The sequence below is a fragment of the Apteryx mantelli genome, chromosome 3 (genome assembly GCF_036417845.1).
Source record: "Apteryx mantelli isolate bAptMan1 chromosome 3, bAptMan1.hap1, whole genome shotgun sequence".
Classification (NCBI taxonomy): Eukaryota; Metazoa; Chordata; class Aves; order Apterygiformes; family Apterygidae; genus Apteryx; species Apteryx mantelli.
Genome location: NC_089980.1, coordinates 22,045,663 through 22,064,353, shown reverse-complemented (window position 1 = coordinate 22,064,353; position 18,691 = coordinate 22,045,663). Strand labels below are relative to the sequence as shown.

Below are 18,691 nucleotides of genomic sequence, written 5' to 3'. Positions count from 1 at the left end.
ATAGTATTACTTGGGTGTGAGAATTGGGGCTTTTGCCCCTTAGTTGCAGGTGTGCTAACTCAGACATTGCTAAAATTCCTGAAAATTTCAAATAGGTTTCAAATAAAAATAATATTTGCAGGGTGTATTTACCTTGGTGTTTTAGTTGGGGCCTAGCATGTGCTTTGAAGCAAATCCCGACTGTCCTCAACTGCTTTAGCATTTGGCATCATCGAGTATCTCAGAGCACGTGAAGCAGAGAGCTTCTGGGTAACGCTAGGCTGGAGGATATGCTCCAGGAGCCCCCAGTGCGCGCACCTGAAAACTGGCATTTGGGCCATGGAACCAGGCAAGAGCTAGTCCGAAAAAAAGAAAAAGATCACCCACCTCCCCACCCCAAAAAACCCGACACGTGTATAGTATTATACCATGGGTTCTCAGCCACAGCTGTTTTACTTTGCAATGTGTTCTTACTCGTCCTCAGTTTTTGCTAATGAAGATGTAGCCAAAGTATTAAATGTAGCATTCATCTTGAAATGGAATAATGTAGACGCGGCTTAATATACCCTCTGTATAGGTAGCAAGCTCTCCAAGCTCCCTTGCCAAATTCACCTTGCTGCCGTTTTGTAACCCTGCATATAACTTCTCTTTTGCAAGCTTGTCTCTGCCTCTGAATAATGAGAAAAGAAGGAGGCAAAGCTGCTCTTAAAAATCTACTTTCTTACTGTGGGTGGAGTAATATTAAGACTTCACGTTGAAAATTGTATTGCATTTGACAACGTTGGCATAAGCTCTTAAGATTTTTTAAATAGGGGTAAAGATTATGCTCTGTAACTGTTTCCAGAAAGGAGGCAGATTTGAAAGTGGGATTAGTGCCCGGGGCCAGTCGCTGGTACAGTATGTGGAACGTGGATCTGTTCGGGCAGCGTTACATGCTGGCAACTGGTGAGGAATGGTCCTCGCGCTTTGCTAGTTGGCATATCAGAATGATCACATGCTTCTAATAGTATCAGACTACATTTAGATATGAAACACATATGGTAAAAAAAAAAAAATCAGCAAACCTAACGAGAACAGATTAACTCTTTATTTTATTTCTCTGCAGGCTTTTTAAACTGGAACTTTCCAGCCTTTTTCTAAAATACTAGAAATTTACTTTCTTCCCTTTAAATGATAGCTGGAAAAGAAAATCTAGACGTTTAAATATAATACGAAACATCATAGAATTTATATTGTTCATTCTTTCTACTTGTATGCATCTTTGAAAAATTTATTTTTATATATTGGACATATGTGCATTTGAATATCTATGTTTACTGTTACTTTAATGGGCTAAGGTTGGGCTGCTTTTTGCTTTTAAAATCATATCTCCTTGCTCGTGTTTTATTTAGTTAATACTGCTCAAATTGCAGAAACTTAGGACAACTTAGGATGCTTTGGGTAAGTTGCTGTTGAGAATCCTCTCTTGAAATTCCAGTTAATACATTCTGGGTCCGTGGATCATTGCTATGGCACTGATGGTGCTTACGCATTCATTGCTGCAGACTGCAGCTCGCAGTGTTGGCACTGTGGCTTGTTTGTTACATGTGACGATCACTTTATAAATGTCAATAAAATCGAGACAAAAACCTCTAGTACTACTGGAAGTAGCAACTCAGTATTTTCCTCATTAGTTTTGGCAGCAAAGTAGTCTTACAAAGCAGTATGCAATAAAACACCAGCCAACAGAGTCCCACACTGTGGGTATAATTACATATTTTTGCTTGCTAATCAGTCGAATTTTTCTGTGTACACTATTATACTTTAATGGTTCTGTTGCAATACCAAATTTACTACAATGTTCTCTTGAAGAAAATGGGACATAATAATTTTGTGTTTACTACAAGAAGATATTAAACTAAATAATACATAATGATGCTGCACAGATTAACCAGCTCTTTAGTTCTTATCTCTCCTTTAATAGTGTTTTAGGACAAACATAAAGTTATTTGGGAGGGAATTACCAGAATTACTGAGCTGGTAAATATAGCCATTTGAGTGGGCTGTCTTGTTTCTGACTCGAAAACTATTAGATTGTAATTTTAAGCTGAGCTTAGTACTTTCATTTCCCTTCCCACGACTCATGGGGCAAAAGGAGGCTGCAGCCAGCTCAGATAAGTAGTAAGCTCATTAATTACAGGCCTTACCTTTCTTGGAGGTGAAAAAGGCTTGTGTGGGACTTGATTAAACAGGCTGTCGGAGTGTGGCACTGTGGAGGGCTGGATAGGGAACGGCTCGGAGAGCTTCTCTAGGCAACTTCTGGATTTTGAATCTTCCATTAAAGGTCACTTGCTATTACAAGGCTTTGTTTCCTACTCACTTTTTCTTTTCTTTTCTTTTCTTTTCTTTTCTTTTCTTTTCTTTTCTTTTCTTTTCTTTTCTTTTTTTTTAAATTATTTTTTGTCCAAAGCAATTGCATTACAAAAAACAAGTACAGTGGGCAATGTGGAAGGCATTTTTTTAATCTAACATCCTTCCTATTATCTTGTTTTTTTCTGATCTTAAATAAAAAGGGTAAAAAAAAAAAAAGCACCACACATCAAAAGTTATTCTTCCTTTTGTTTTTATCATGGTCATGCAGTCACTGAAGTTCCATGTTGTTATTATGAACAAATTTGTATTAGAAGATCCTAGATTAGTATACTTTTCTGTTTAGCTTAAAAATAAAACTTTACTGTCAGAGACATTCTGTCTAGCAGTAGAAGTGGAAGGTAGGGTATGCTGATTATAGCTTATCCCCTTTATGCCATATATAGCTAATTCTGTGTAAAAGCTGTGGTGATGCCTCTAATGTTTTTCTGGATTTGACAGATTCTGTAATGAACTCTGACATATTAGTGATTTCTCAAAGAATAAATAATTTTCTTTCTTTTTTCTATTTGATTTGTGATACAGCTCTGTATCAGGATATAATACTGTTTTTATAGGGGAAATTGCACTTTGTATATGTGATCTTTTGCATGCAGCCTGAAAACATTTGGTATTTCAAAATTAGTGCATGTTGATTGTGGCCTAGGTCTTTAAAATTCCCATTTGGAAAGCATTTTTCTTAGATTTGATGCATGTCTTAGATTTGATGCACATATGGTTTGTCATAGATTCCAAACAAGAGGACAGAATATTTAAGACTTTTTACTGATAATTAGCTCTTATGCTTGTCTTAAAACCCTGTTTGAAAGAACCTTGTTCATACATCATTTTCCGGTTAATCTAGTGTTTACCTTTTCTTCCTTGTATTTATTCCATTTGAATACATTGTAATGTGTTCAATTGGATTTACCTATTGCAAGGCAATTTTTGTATAATTAATACTGTTAATTAATCTGGCTTCAAACAGCACTCCAAATTGAGAGGATGTTTCTGTGATTGCAGGCTGAGAAGTATCTCAACCAAGGTTTCTCTCTTCAGTGATTCATGGTAAAAGCAAATTAACACAACTGAAAATGGTCCAGGAAATAAGTAAACCAGACATTACTCTTTAAATAATTCCTGGTTTTCCTGTAGTCTGTTAAGACTTATTGCACACAAGAGAATATCTCCTTGTTGATGCTTAGTCTTACTCCTTTGTATATTAAGTCCCTTATGTCATGGTGGCTAACTTTCAAACCAACTTTTTAACTTTATATATATATATATTTATGTATGTGTGTGTATGTATATATATGTGTATAGTTTAAATCATGATAGTTCTTATGTAAAAGAAAATGACATGCTTTGAAAAGCCTTCGATCTGTGTTAAGCAGAGTGCCATAACTATTTGTCAGTGTTTGTCACTATTAATACCATTTCAAAGCTTGCTCTATGCATTGGTTTTCTCATTGAATTCACAGTCTAACTCAAGGACTTTCTTGACATGCAGAGCTCTCTGGAAAGTGGATCCTACTTATATAAAAGCCATTCTCTCCTTTAGTGACTGTACCTGCTGAAACAGCTAGCCGCTTGACCAATGAAGGGAAGCCTTTGAAACTAAGATTTTTTTTTCGTAGGAACGTGGATGTGCAAAACATCTGTAGAAGCACTGCCTTCAGAACTGGCCATACTTCATTTCTGTAACTTACCTTTCCCCTATTAATTTCTTCATCTTCTCTCTCTCGTGGACAATGCATCGCTTAAACTGCATGAAGATTCAATGACGGCAAACAGTCAAGCTGAACCCCTATTGGTAAGAGAGGAAGGGAAGAGATTACTCTTCAAAACAAGCAAGCAAAAAAAGATGCATAGAAGTCTTAAGTCTTGAAAGCTTTTTCTTGGCAGACCTGCCCATCTTTTGTTTTCTTGCCATTTTTTTTTAAGGGAAGTGGAGCTCTTCAGTTACATGGAATTCTCCTTGTATCACATCTCTTTTCAGTCTGGCTTGGGCTTTCTGTCTTCTCCCAGGTTTTTTCAAAGCTTTAATGTGTTCTTTTGCTCTAGCAGTGATGTACAATCTGCTGGTGGTTGATGCACCCCTGTAGCTAAAGAGAAACATTGCATTCTCTCATGACAGTGTCTAGTATAGTAATATTTATTTGGAACTTTCACACAGAAGCTTTGTACTTTCATACAGAAGCTTTCATGTTTCCAATCTGCAAACACTTACCTGAGAATGCCTTTGCTTCCATATTCTCTGTAAAGAGAAGCTGCTAGATCTCATCCCCTTGCATTTCAGTGGGGAAAAAATGGTTAATGTTTGACATTATTTTACTTTCAGTATACCTTTAAGACTATCCAGAAATGAGTTTCCAACAGCCTGTTGGACTGCGAGGATGCACCAACAGTTATAAGGCTCCCTTTTACGCAGTCACTGTACGATTACTTCTCAGTAGCTGGTTCTCTCTGAATCCTTGACCTGTGCCTGACAACTGTTAGCTGATCATAGTGAATAGATTTGTATAATCACTGTGTGATTACTGCTTAATAACTGTACTCTGAATATGCAAATATCTATTCTGGCTAATATAATTCATCTGCCATGACTGGCCCATGTACTTAGAATTTTCAAAACGTTTGCAAGTAATAGAGCATGCTATTGCAGTCTCCTGTCTCTTCATGTGGAGCCCTAAAATGCCAGATCCTACAGAAAAGGAAAAGATTTGTTATTAAAAAAACAAACAAACAGAGTTATCAAACAACAGAGTGGAAGTGCCTGTCTGTGTTTATTATAAATGGAGAAAAAAGCAAGCAAAAACTTTCTCACTTTGCTATATTTTTTCTGCTTTCACTCACTTTTTTTAGGTTAGCAGCATACTTTTACTCAGAATAACATGCAATATTTATTTCTGTATTAATAGTGCTGTCCACATTACTTAGAGGACAAAGTACAAGATACAGATCCAAGTGCTTATATGAGTCTGAGGTGCTCGCACAATGTTCACAAAAAACAAGTCCCAGTAAGTGTCTGTTAAACTGGCAAATGAAATTCAGTATTAATAAATGTAGAGTGATACATAGAAGAGGAAAAATATCCTAACTTCACGTGTAAAATAATTGGCTTGCAGCTGATCATCATCATATAGCAACAAGATTTTTGGCGTATAATGGACAGTTCCCTGGAAAAATATGTTCAGTACTCCTTAGCAGCCAAAGAGGAAATTTAACATTAAGATTTGCTAGAAAAGAAACAAAGCACAAAAGAGGGAACGTTGGTATATACCAGTTGTGCAAATCGATGGCGTGCTTGCTTCACAAACATTGTGTGCAGTTCTGGTGCTCCCATCTCCAAAAGGATACAGGAGAACTGGAGAATGGAGACGAATAATCAACAGTCTGGGGCAATTTCCACTGGGGAAATGACCAAACAGGTTACAATTCTTCAGTCAGGAAAAAGAGGTCTGAAGTGGGATGAGAAAGAGGCCTGTGGAATCTGGTGTGTCATGGAAAGGGTCAATTGTTCATGTCTTCTGGTGTAAGAATTGAGGGCCATCAATGAAGACATTGAGTAACAGGTTGAAAATTAACATTCTTCTCACCGTAGTTAGCTAATGCCAGAAGGTGAGTAAAATGAGAGAAGAAGATGAGTTAAAGAAGATGAGTTAAAAGCCTGTGTGGACTCAATGAGAGCTTCTTCAAGTTCATGGAGGAAAAATGTGTTGAGAGCGATACAGAAAAACATCTTGGTCAGGAGGATCCTGAGGGGATTGGAAGAATAGTCTGTGGAAGCACTGCTAACTTCTCTCTCTCTCTCTCTCTCTCTCTCTCTCTCTCTCTCTGGTGGTTTTCGTTGTTGTTGTTGTTGGGTTTTTTTAAGCATTTGCCTTTGGCCAGTGTCTAAGATAGGTTGTTGAGATAGATGGATCTTGGGTCTTGGCAGTTTGTTCATTCCTCTGTTCTTAATTTCATTTACATGCAGTATGAGAACATTAGTGAATGCCTGTTTTTCGCATGTGAGTATCATTGCCCTTTCAGGCATGTTTCTTTTGTTTTTAGATACTTGAGTTTTTTACTTTTATTCAGAATTTCAGTTAATGCTTCAGAATAGTGTGGGGGAAAAATAGACTGCATTGTTCTACATACTAGACAGAGATTGATATCATAGTAGTAGCCTAATTTCATCAGTAACCTAAGGGGCATTGTGGTAAAAGAGAGTTACAGCAAGATTTTAAGAATAATAATGTGGATATTTACAGTGAATTTCTCCTATGATTGAGAGAGGAAGCACAGAAGTGCTTATTAAAAAAAAACAACTGAGTGGATGAAAAGAAGATGAAAAGTGGATGAAGGAGGTCAGCACCTTAGTCCACTTGCAGGTGGGAATTGACTTTTCTGTGTGGAATTAGAAATGAGAGTTAGGCAAAGCCTAAGTTGCAGAGGGCTTTGAAAGTGAAAAAAAAGTTCCAATGTATATAGACATTTCTTTAGTAACTTTTTGGTCATATGACAAAATAATGTGCAAATCCCTAATGTCATCTCCTTGAACTTGCACAGTATCATTAAGTTGAAGGCTGATTCAGAATCCTAAATGTTAGGGGAAAGCTTGACTAATAGAATTAAATTTGCTTCTCCAAAACAGGTAGAGCAAAGATTGTTACTAACCTGTTCCATCAATTTTCTGCCTCTTCAGAGGAACACATCTATAATTTCTATCACCCGTTAGTATTTTTAATCAATTCCATGTGCTTTTTTTTTTAGTGGAAATAAGAGGCTGTGATGGAGGGTTGCATGATATTGAACTTCAGAGTTGTTTTCTTTGTAATTTTTAATTTTTCCAAACAGAAGTCTTGTAATAGCACTCTTACCATAAATTGAAATCCAGGACAGAATGAATAGGCATCCTAGGGATGAAATGTGGTTAAGACTTGTTGTCCTTCCGATCTGTGTGGTATCTAGCTGCAAATAGAGCACTGTGACTGTCTAGAAGGTGAAGGAAAGGAGGAAGAAGAAAGGATTTAGGAGTCCCCAGAAGATCCCATTTCCTCATGATGATACCACATGAAAAAATATGCAGCTCCTTAAGATGAGAGATGTCGATTCTGGAACCGGTGAGCAAGTTCAGATGAACGTGAACGGATTTTGGTTTAGTAGTATAGCCTGAAAGTTCACCAGACTTCTGCTTATCGCTTCAGTTATTGATAAATAAGCAGTTTTTCTGCTTGCTACAGTGAGGTATTTAGGACTTAGCTGTCTCATTTCCATTCGTAAATGAATATGCAATGTCAGGTGTCTCAACACTAACACAATTAAAAGGAAGTGAATGGCTTCTTCGCACATGCCTTAATGTCAGGGTTTTGGAATGGGAAGAACTGGAGACACACTGTTGGAGCCTTTCCTAGTTCTTTTTTTACTGCCAAAAGTGTGACATTCAGACAGGTTTATAAGACCCATGTTTCTCTGAGCCCTTCTGCTGCTTGAGTGGGCTGACAAAAGTGTGAATTCTGTTAACATTATAACTCTGTCTGCAGACGTGGAGCGGAGCACTCGGAGACTAAGAAACATGACGTCCTAAGTGCGAGATAGGATAAACGCTTTATTCATTGGGTAGCTGTTTATGGAAGGGATTCACCAGTAATTATTGCTGACATGACAGAATGGCTTTTACTTGACTTTACATGTATTTTTTAATTTAAGTTTCTGCTATCCCAAAATACTTGACTAAATTAAAAAATCAGCTGCCAACATATGTGGCTTTACTATTGTTTTGTATTTTTGTCAAAGTAAGAATGATTGCTTTTGTGCACTAAGTGTAGAACAGACTTAAAAGGTCTGTGAGTAAGTGAGCTTTATTTTGAATCAGTTTTGACTTGTTTACTTTTACCTGTCTTCTACCTAGTTTGTATCATGGATGCTGGTTATGTTGGATCTTTCAGCTGCTGCTGTTATGTTTGAATGTGAACTACATCTAGATTAAGGACATCCTTCTCATAATGCATGCAGTTGCTTTTAACAATTAATTCCAGTCACTTTTCACCATAGCAGACAATAACTGATGGTTTTTAATGTTAAATTTGAAAGATTTCGTCAAACTATATTCTGAAATATGAGTTTACCATGTGATTCAGTGTATGACTTTACAATAAGGCTTACGTATTAATGCATATATTATCCTAAGTAGGTTTGTTCTTTGCCGTTCATATTAGAATAATGGTATTATTCCTTCTTATTATTACGTTTTATTCCACTTACTCTGCAGCATGGTTCAGTGGTGGGAGCAAGGAGGACCTGGAATTCCGAGCGTGGCTCTAATGAGGCCTGTTGGCAAGCTCAGCGCGCTGATTCCTAAATGCAGATAAAAGTCTTCAAAAAACTTTAAAGGGAATATGAATGGGCACGTAATCAGTAGCTTGAGTTTCAAAGATTTTAACCTCTTAGTTTTCTCTGTCTTGAGTTAACTGAGTATAGGCACTAAGCATTTCTGTATAGAAGAGTATTTAAGAAACTACAGATTTAGATTGACTGTGGTAAAATGTGACCCTAGATCAGTGAAATAGCCATCTCAAAATATACAGTACCTCTGTGCTTTACTGTGTTTTTAAAATGGAGAATTTTAAGGCTAAGTTAGATCACGTTTTTAAACTGCTTGAGATCTTGGCTAAAGAGTACTGTATAGATGCTAAGTATTTAGAATTAATTATGTTGGGGGCCTATAAACCAGTGCATTGATTAAAAATCCTCAGTTCATTAAACTTCCCAGTGGCAGAGGCCATCTCTGTAATATAAACTACCATTCTGAGCAGCAGCAGCTGACTGGCATCTGTGTTATCATCTTTTTAAGATCTCCACCTTTGCTCATGAGATGAGCAGCTGTTGTCTCTCGCTGGGCCGGGTTTATTTCCCCTTGACATCACTCTCAGAGGTGCTGTTGCCACTTCCCCTGTACCTAATTCCCATGAACTTCCTAGAGATACTTTACCAGTTTTGCAGAATGAGGTTGCTTTCTTTTTTGGTTTCTAAAAACGTCCTTTGCGGTGATCGTTTTGGAAGGGTCCACAAGTACAGAAGCCCTGCTTAGCAGAAGTGTGCTGCAGTCTGGTGAAACCAGCACCCTCCTAGGCGTCCCGACAATATACCTGCTATAATGACACTTCTCTGTTTATGTTCAGGCCTGGCATTTACCATGTGGAAGAACAGTACTGCTTCATAGATAAGTCGTGCACGGTTAACTTTCTTGAATAAGTAAGTCTCCTGAATTTCCTGGTGAAAACCAGAAATAAAAATCCAGAAAACCACCAGAGAACACGAATTAGTATGGAGGAAAAGAGTATATAGATTCTTGAAATATAAGATGATAAATCTGCATATGTTGTTTGCACCATAATTTCAATTTATCCAGAGTCGGACTGCAAGGTCACAAAAGAAGTTTGGGACTTATTATTCCCAGAAGGTTTGCATTATTTTGCTGTGGTGTTTGATTACCTTACCATTTTTTATTACCATCTGCACTGCAAGGCTAGTTTTGCTGAGGTTATTTTTTTAAGCAGCATCCCATGACACCCTTAATTCTGTGTTTCCTGTGCTTTTGCTTCATTTGCAATTTTAAGAGATTTTCTATATGAAATAGATTTATTCTGTATTGTATCAGTAAATTAGCTTGTTTTTCCTCTGCAACTTTAACCCCTTAATTCTGGACAAGAAAGTTGCTTTACCAAAAAATAAGTGAGAAAAGATTTAACTTTTTAGAATCCTTTACTGTGCAATACAAAAAGATTTTGTCAAAGATTTCCATTTTTTAACTCATTGTTTTTTAGCACACCCTCATTTTGTCTGGGAGTTTTATTTTGAAACTTTTGATTTTTATCCAGGTATTTTAATTATATTCAGGTGACATCTTTGTGCATCCAAAATCATTGATTGCAGTACCATTGAGAAAGGTTTTTCTTCATTAACTGCTTTTGCTGAATTGTTAGGAGAACAAAATGTTGTCCCTAGTGAGTCCTAAAACATATGGATGCATGCAATGAAATGGCTAATATTATTTTTAATGAAAAAATTTAGGAGTAGTGCTTCTGATACAAAGCTCTCTATTGGGTTTTGTATCTTTAAAGCTTCGTGCAAGCATGAATTGTTTGAAGTATACAGCAAAATCTCAAGCTCCTTATGTCGTACTGCAGCCCTCAAGATAAAGTTCATCTACGTAGGTCTTCAAAATTGAGAAACTCCTTGCACTGTGCAGCGCCAACCAAGGCTTGGTGAAACAATAAGTATACAGTTGCGGTTTGTGGTGGGTCTCCACGTGTGACAGTGCAGTGAACAACTGGATCTTTTTTAAAAAGATAAGGCGGCCTGCTTAAGTCTTCGTAGTCTTCTGAAAACAAGAGTTTTCTGTGTTTTTCTGACCATTTAAGCTCACAGGTGGGGTTGGGGCAGGGTGGCCGGCTGTGTTTGGGAGGGGAAAGCCGGGGGAAGAGGAACCGCTCTGTGGATGTTTGCTGCCTCACGGGTGGCGTTGGAGCAGGGACCCCCGACCCTCCGTCAGGACTCGTTTAGTATTAATGGGATCAAAACCCCATAGACATAACTTGACGTATAAGCATGAAAACCGTATCGAGAAGCACGGTTTCAAACAGGGCAGTTAGCAACCCTCTCTCTGGTACCTTCAAGTGTTGCCAATACTTAGAAATGCCAACCAAACGCCCTTGTCAGCTACGACTGATGGTCTTGTCTGTGGCATGTCTCGTAACTGCAAAGTGACGGGTCACTTGTGTATATAAATGATCCAAGGTACGTATATGATTTCCAAAAACCTGGACAGGAAGGCAGTATGAAGAGACCTTGAGAACAAGTCAGATTCGAACATAAGTGCCTGGCTTTTTACAGCCAATTGCATAAAGAAATTCCAGGAAAGAAACAGTAGGTTATGGCTTAACGTTTTCCAAATCTGTTAAAAAAAAAAAAAATGCAGATGAGCATCTATATATCAAACTGATTCGATAGCTGACATACCTGAAACCAATATATCAAAAATTCCTCACTTTCTTACAAAAGTATTTTGGCAGCATGCCATTATTCTCATGTAAATCTCTTCCTCCTTACTGCACAGTAACAATATATCTTTGGCCATCATCCCCTCCTCCTGAGGTTGTTGCCATTATCTGTAATTTCCAGAAAGTTATCATCTTAACAATGCTTATCTCACTCTTAGCTTATATTACTAGTCAGTGCACACTTTCAGAAAACAAAATTTCTTGCATAAATGTTTTGTGCATCCCCTTTCCATGTTTTTTTGAATAAATACAGCTAAACCATGTTTTAGCAGAGGCAGAAGTATCATATTTAGATTTGCTAATCCACTCTATCTTTGCCAATTTTTTTCTTGATGTTATGCAGAATGCTCATATTTGGCAAGAGGTTTCGCTGCTTGGGATTTTGCTATGAGAATTACTGAACTTATGTTATATATTCCATATATTATTGAAAATATAGAATATTTCTAGCATGATTTATTGAATTCTCATTAAATGGAAAATGTGTACTTAGATCAGAGGTCATCTGATCAAATATTTCATTAAGCATGGTAGAAAAAAGTTATTTAAAAATTATGTGAATTTGAGGGGGGGGAGAATTATTCTTCTGTGTAATCAGTCAGTGGAATATATCAAAAGCTAATGTCTAAATTTCCATCTCTGCCTGTCCAGAGTGTTCAATCATTTCCTGTTATGCCACCTTTATAAGAGAAGCACCTGCGTTTACCTGCTTGTTTTGGTGGATGCCTTCCATTTTTCTTGTCATATGCCAAAACTGGTTGTGATAAAATTTTATTTTCCTCAGTTGAGAATTTAATTTTTTTCAGTTACCTTTTTGTCCTACTGGAGGTTGCTAAACACTTTGTTCATAGAGCCTAGATGCAGACCTGTGAGGGAAGGAGGAGAGCGAACTTACTGCAGGGAGCCAGCAGGAGCCCATCAGTATTTTGGTTTTCTCTGCATTACAAATATGCTAAAATTAACACAGTTTTGGGGCAAGAGGTTGATTTATCCAGATTATATTCCCCCTAGATTTTATTCTTATATTCCCCCCAGCTACCCCTGAGGTGAAAGACATCTCCCTTGGCTGAGGGTTGTGCATAAAGTGCTAGTCCTCAGTCTTAGTGCTTTTTTTATGTTAATGTCTCAGGAAATATTAATGTTGGTAAAAATTGTGGTGCTTATAAATATATACTTGAGGTTTCAATGCATATTGAGTTACTTATCCTGCTTGGTTTGGAAAAGCATTTTGTAATTAACTTAAAATAATTAAACAGGATATTATGAGCACAGGACAGATTTCAAACGTTCTTTTTTTCCCCTTGAGGTTACAAAATATTTTTTCTTGCATTAACATCTTGAAGTATATTGGGGAGAGATTTCAAGTACATTTAAAACAAAAGTTCAGCTAAGGTAGGGTAAAAAAGCTTCTTGTGTTAGATAGTGCAGAACTTGCTTAAGGCTGGTGGCTTGACACACATTCCTTTAAATGAGAACATTTTAGAAAATTTCACTGAAAGTTTAACAAGACATGATTCTGTAATTATCTTTCTGACTAATATAAAGTGTTTCAAAATGATGTTTTTAACATTAATGGCACTAGGTCCAGGATGAGTGTGGAGTATTAGAAGGAATCATTTATCCAATTTTATTATGTCTTCTGAATTTTAACAATTAGCAATGGCATAGAGTACCTCGAAAAAGGTCACAAAGTTTTCAGCACTCTGTAAAATAAGGCTTCTCCAGATAAATACGATGCCTAAGTTTTTTCTTTTCTTTTCCTAAACTTTTTGCCATAATTACAATAAATGGTTTCTTTGTATGTTGAGATGGCAGAAATGCTGTGCCGGTGGGTTTTTTTTGTTCTGTTGTTGTTTGTTTTTTTTTTTTGCTGCTTGCTGCTATTCTTTTGCTGGCTCCCGAGGGCAATAAGAACTGTGCACTTTACTAATTTTCTTGCCTACTTAGCTGCAATTGTAACCTTTAGTAATTATTATTTAATTAACTCCAGAGTATTGCATGAATAATGCAAAATAAATGTTTTTTAAAAAAGGTCAAAACGAGGTATTTTTGTAAATTTCAAATCCATAAACATTATTTCTATTTTTTTTATAAGGCAAGGACAGTGATTTTAAACAGGCTGCGTAATACTAGAAGAATCAGAGGTATGCAGTAAAAGAGAATTTGGCATTTAGCTGGGAATCCAATTCTGTTTTCATAATTTATAATGAGAGTTTCCTAGAATCTTGCATAGGACCCATTTCTATTTTTGATATTTAATTCTGCTTTACATTTTCCAGGTATTTTCTCTCCAATTAGCTGCTGTTGACTCCGTTTAACTTTTTGTTGTTGTTCAACACACAGACTCTGATTTTAGCAGAAGATAATGTTTGTATATTCTTGTCTGCCTGTGTATAAATCAGTAGGTCTCCCCTGTGCATATATAAATGAGCAGTAAAAGTTTGTGACCATACGTTTGTGTGAATGCAACATAAAGATTGACTTTTAATAAACAAACGTGCTGGGTTTATTTTGCAGTGGATGGCTGTATACACAGAGCTGCTGGGCCCTGCTTAGTTGCCGAATGTCGCAACCTGAGTGGCTGTGAGACTGGGCAAGCGAAAATCACTTGTGGATATGAGCTACCTGCAAAATGTAAGTGAAATCTTTCTCAGCGTTTTTTTGTTTGTTTTAAACATGTGGAGCTGGTATGCATGTTTTATTTCCCTGTAGTCTAATTCAGCAAGGTATTCATTTTACAAAATTAGCAGCGAGACTTAATTAAGCATGTTCTGTAATGTAATGTCCTCCCCTCAAAGCAATTCAGGCTTTTCTAAATTATTATTTCACCTATGTTATCCAATGAAAACCTACACGTCTTTCAAATATAAAGCATCCTTCATGTTTATTTTTTTGCAAGCTAAAACGTATTCTTTCATATGCATCTTATAGGATTTGAAATGCTTTACGAAGTATGAACAAAATATACATTATCAGATTTAAGTTCCATCGAGAGAGTTCTTGGAAATGTTGCATATTTCATATTCTTCATGCAGATTGTTGATTGTGAATACTTTGAGAGCTAAGGAGATCAAAGTAATGTGCTGTGTTTTCAGCTGCGATGTAGAGGCTGATTAGTAATTACTGTGAAGGCATCTGTCACACTTTAGCTTTCAGTGGCATGCGGATCCGTGCTGGAATGTTTGTGCGCTTTCAAAGTGCAATTGTCCAAATTCCCATCCTTTTGAAAATAGGTAGAAGGCTGTTTGACCTTGTTGCATAGATGCTGAGTCAGTCTTGGAAAAAAATTAACATACTGATGGCATGCTGATCAGGCAGTCTATTACATAAAAAAATAGGAAACCTCTTCAAGTTTGGATCTTACAGAATAGTATATTATGATATGATGATACAAATATCAAGAAAGCATATCAATAGAATAGAGCGTATCAATAGAATTCAAGCTCTTTGTTCATATGCAGTCTGTACTAGGAACATGGTTCATTCAAATACATTCAGATCTGCTGTCTTAGTTTGTTCTAGGCTGTGTCCATGTCAAATCAAATACACAGTGCAGTAACAGGAATCTTTTTTAGGTTCCTGTGGCCTTTCAGTGCCTTAGGTAAAAAAGAAAATTTTGTTGATTCCTTCTTTGATGATGACGAGAGCTACTAATTATTTCCTTGACAGAGATAATTGCTATATATGGGGGAACTGTGCTATGTTTTATACTTAGATTTACTACATGTTATTGATTAATTGTGAAAGATTAATTTGGCTTCAGGGAAAAAGTTGAGCGAGGTCCAGGGAGGTAGTTATGCGGTGTTTGTATATGGCCAAAATCTTGAGAAGATTCCTATATAACAGATAGGATTGTTAAACAGATGACATACTGTACTTTACTGAGAATTATTCACTTGTCCTGAATTGTGATGTTCAATCCTTCCCCTTAAAAAAAAAAAAAAAAAAAAAAAAGAGAGGGCCAAAAAAAAGGTGCTGGTCCATGGATGCATAATTCATCCCATGTATTTTAATAAGAGAAATTAAATATGAAGAACCAAAGCAACAGCCACTGAACTGTGTTTGAAAGGGAAGGGGTCATGTCTGAGGCATGGCCTCCCTTTAAATTTTATAGCAGTTTAATGGGTCTTGCGTCCATTAGGTTTTGCAGAGCAGGGTCCTGTTTACAGTCTGTAGGAGAGATTTTTGTTTTGTTCTCTTTGTAGGAATAGCAAGCAAAACTATACAAAAACCCCTCATCACTTGCAGTCTGTAATAAAACCTGTAACCACAGGTAGAGAAAAGGCAATATCCTACCTAATGAATATTCTTAGAAATTAAAATTCAATCAGAGATGTATCTCTTTGTATTTGGTCTTACCTCAACATGCGGTGGGGACAGGATACAGTAAGTGATGAATCACAGAATCACAGAATGGCTGAGGTTGGAAGGGACCTCTGGAGATCATCTAGTCCAACCCCCCTGCTCAAGCAGGGTCACCTAGAGCACGTTGCACAGGATTGCGTCCAGGCGGGTTTTGAATATCTCCAGAGGAGGAGACTCCTGAGCAGGAAAAAAAGAAGGAAATGTGCAGTTTAAAAGCAGAGGCTGAGAATTAGATACTCTTAGTTTCTTAAAATTTTTTTTCATTTACATTTTCATTTTGCATTATTCTAGGTGTTTCATAAAACACATTTGTGTTGACCAGCTGTTTTTTTCTTTTCCTGTTTGAAGCTCGTGGTTGTAGGCTCATAAATTATTATAAATCGTGGACCATTCATTTGAAACAGCCAAGACTTCATGTTTTTTTGTTGTCATGTTTTAAAGAGATTTGGAGGCACTTGATATCTTTTTGTCACTCTGTGTCAGTTTGTCATAACAATATGACAATTTGACTATAGAAACAATTTTGCATCCAATTTTTGCGATGAAAGCAAAAATGTACCAGGAGGTCCAAACTTTACCATCCAGATGTGTGTTACGATGCAACTTTGTGTCAGCAACTTGTTTTGAGGTTGTAGATAAACGATAACTGCTGGCTTCTATAATAAGAGTTTGCTTTTCCCTTATCTATTTGTATATATTGGACCAGCTGCACTGAACCGTTAAGAGGTGGTGTAGTGTAATGTTGTCTCTGCTCTTCTTGTGCTTCTAGTTGGATGGGTGATATTAAATGCGAAATGTATTTCCTAGCATGCTGAATTTTTAGTTTTTGTGATTTAAAAGAATGAATGTTCCAGTCATATACCCCTGGGATTTCACCACCTCTGGTTCTTGGTCCTGAAAAGCTTTGCTTGGAAACAGTTTGCTGAAATCAGCCAAGCCGCTTCAGGACATGGCAGCCCGCATATGTGCTGTATGATGCAGAACTTGGGCTTGGACTGAAAACTCCATGTTAAAGAAGATTAGTATTCATACTTCATGCAGCATGTTGCCCGTTTTTTTTTGTTGTTGTTGTTTTTTTGTATAGACAACTTGGTGAAAGCTAGAATAAGTTTGATATTTGAAGGAAGGCATGCTTTGTTAGGAAACTGGTAGTTGGTAAATAAAATCCTTTGGCAATCTGCTTTGTTATCTATTCTATATTTATTGTATACTTTGCTGTGTTTACTTATCTTAAGTAAGAATGCCTGACACATAACTCCTTCATAAACGAAAAACTGAAAAATAACGTCTGACTGAAAAAAAAGCCAAGCATTATGGTATAGGCTGGCCTTCTGTGTTTTGCTCTCAGGCTGGTAGTTGTATCAGTCAGAGGTCAGTGTGTGAAATACGCAGGTAACGGTCAATGTAATGCATCAGTGCGAGAATACGTAAAATAGCTGAATTTTCTCTCGTCTCTTTAGCCTAATAGAGTGAACAGACCAAGATTAACATGTCTATAGCCTAGACATGTTGCTTTATAAACTTCACAAGGTATGTTTTTGAAAGCCACAGAACAGTCTGTATGAAAATAGAAGTGAAATCAAAATGAGTTTTCTAATTACTAGTTAATGTAACATTCAGTACACTTTTACAGAAGTCAGTGCAATCACCAGCTGTCTTCTGTGCTGCAGAAGCCCACGCAAAGCCCCCCCAAATGCCAACTGAGTTATTTGCTGAATAGATAATTTGGTTGATATCATGTATTGTTGTTTTTTAGCAAACACCTATATAGGCCCTTGAGTTTCCATACTGCTTTGGAGAGTTGAAGAGAGAGTGCTTTTTGCATTGAGGTATTTTTCTTTAGGGCTTATCCAGACTGATCACAATTACTTCACTTCTGTACTTCAATATTGTTCCTTTTCAAAGAAAAGTTCATTCTAAATATTGTACAACTGGTCTTCAAACACTGAGCAGTGCTCTGATAACGTCATGCTTTAAATAGCAGGTGAACAGGATCTGTTTAAAGCTGTACAAATGCTTGTTTTCTTTCTCATTTGATTAATAGTCTCCATTGGTTCTACTGGCAGAAAATGGTCTGACTGTGAATTGTGTTTATAGCTGGAGCTGAGGGTCCGTAGCAGCCTCGTGGCTTGTTATCTGCTTGTAGAGGTTCGCAATAAAAAAGAGGCTATCAGAACGCATTAAAAAAATACGGTCCAATTCTACAAGGTATTTAATGGACTTAAAACCAGTTGAAGATACGGTGATATATTCAAAGCAGGTAATTGGTACGCTCACCCTGGCAGGAAAAGGGCCCCCAAAGTAACTTTCTCCTACTGTTAATATTTGTAGTAATCATTTCCTCCTTTCTTTGAAAAATGTTTGATAATAAACCCCCCAAACCTAGGAAAATAAAATCTTATGGCCTCTAATACAGGATCGAGCCAACCATTGGTAAATAAAATCTGAAAGTAGAAGTACCTGGCTGGAAATGCTAGGCAGTTTTTAATACATTGGTTTATGTTGTTAATAAAGCTGTATTATTTAGAATAAATTTTTCTGCTTGCTTGATATTTTTAGTACTTTAAGCAATGTCCCTTAGGAAATGCCATCTGTATGCGTAATCTTTTGGTCCAAAGCTACTGTGTAGATCAATCTGGAGTAATAATGTGAATGTGCTCTCAAAGACAATTCCTGCTGTGAAATAAGCAGTTAGTAGGAGTGCTAGTATTAAACGCAGTGGGAGAAATCAGGCTTTAGATTTGTTTAATCAGATTAAAAAGTGGAGATTAAAAGTGTGCTGCTCCTATCATATAGATGTGATTTTCAGTGTTTAAAAGATAAACGTTTGGAGGGTATGATTTTAAAGTAAGGCTGTAAAGGTAGTCATTTAAATCTCTGCATATTTGTTTTGAGATTGCTTACAGAATTGT

General features: G+C 36.8%; 1 protein-coding gene across 1 annotated transcript in view; it reads left to right on the top strand.

Moving 5' to 3' along the window:
• Positions 1–18,691, top strand: part of MACROD2 (mono-ADP ribosylhydrolase 2) — a 903,624-nt gene that overhangs the window by 280,637 nt on the left and 604,296 nt on the right. The window contains exon 5 of the mRNA XM_067292887.1: positions 13,932–14,048. Within this exon, the coding sequence (XP_067148988.1) occupies positions 13,932–14,048 (117 nt within the window). The remainder of the gene's footprint in view (positions 1–13,931; positions 14,049–18,691) is intronic.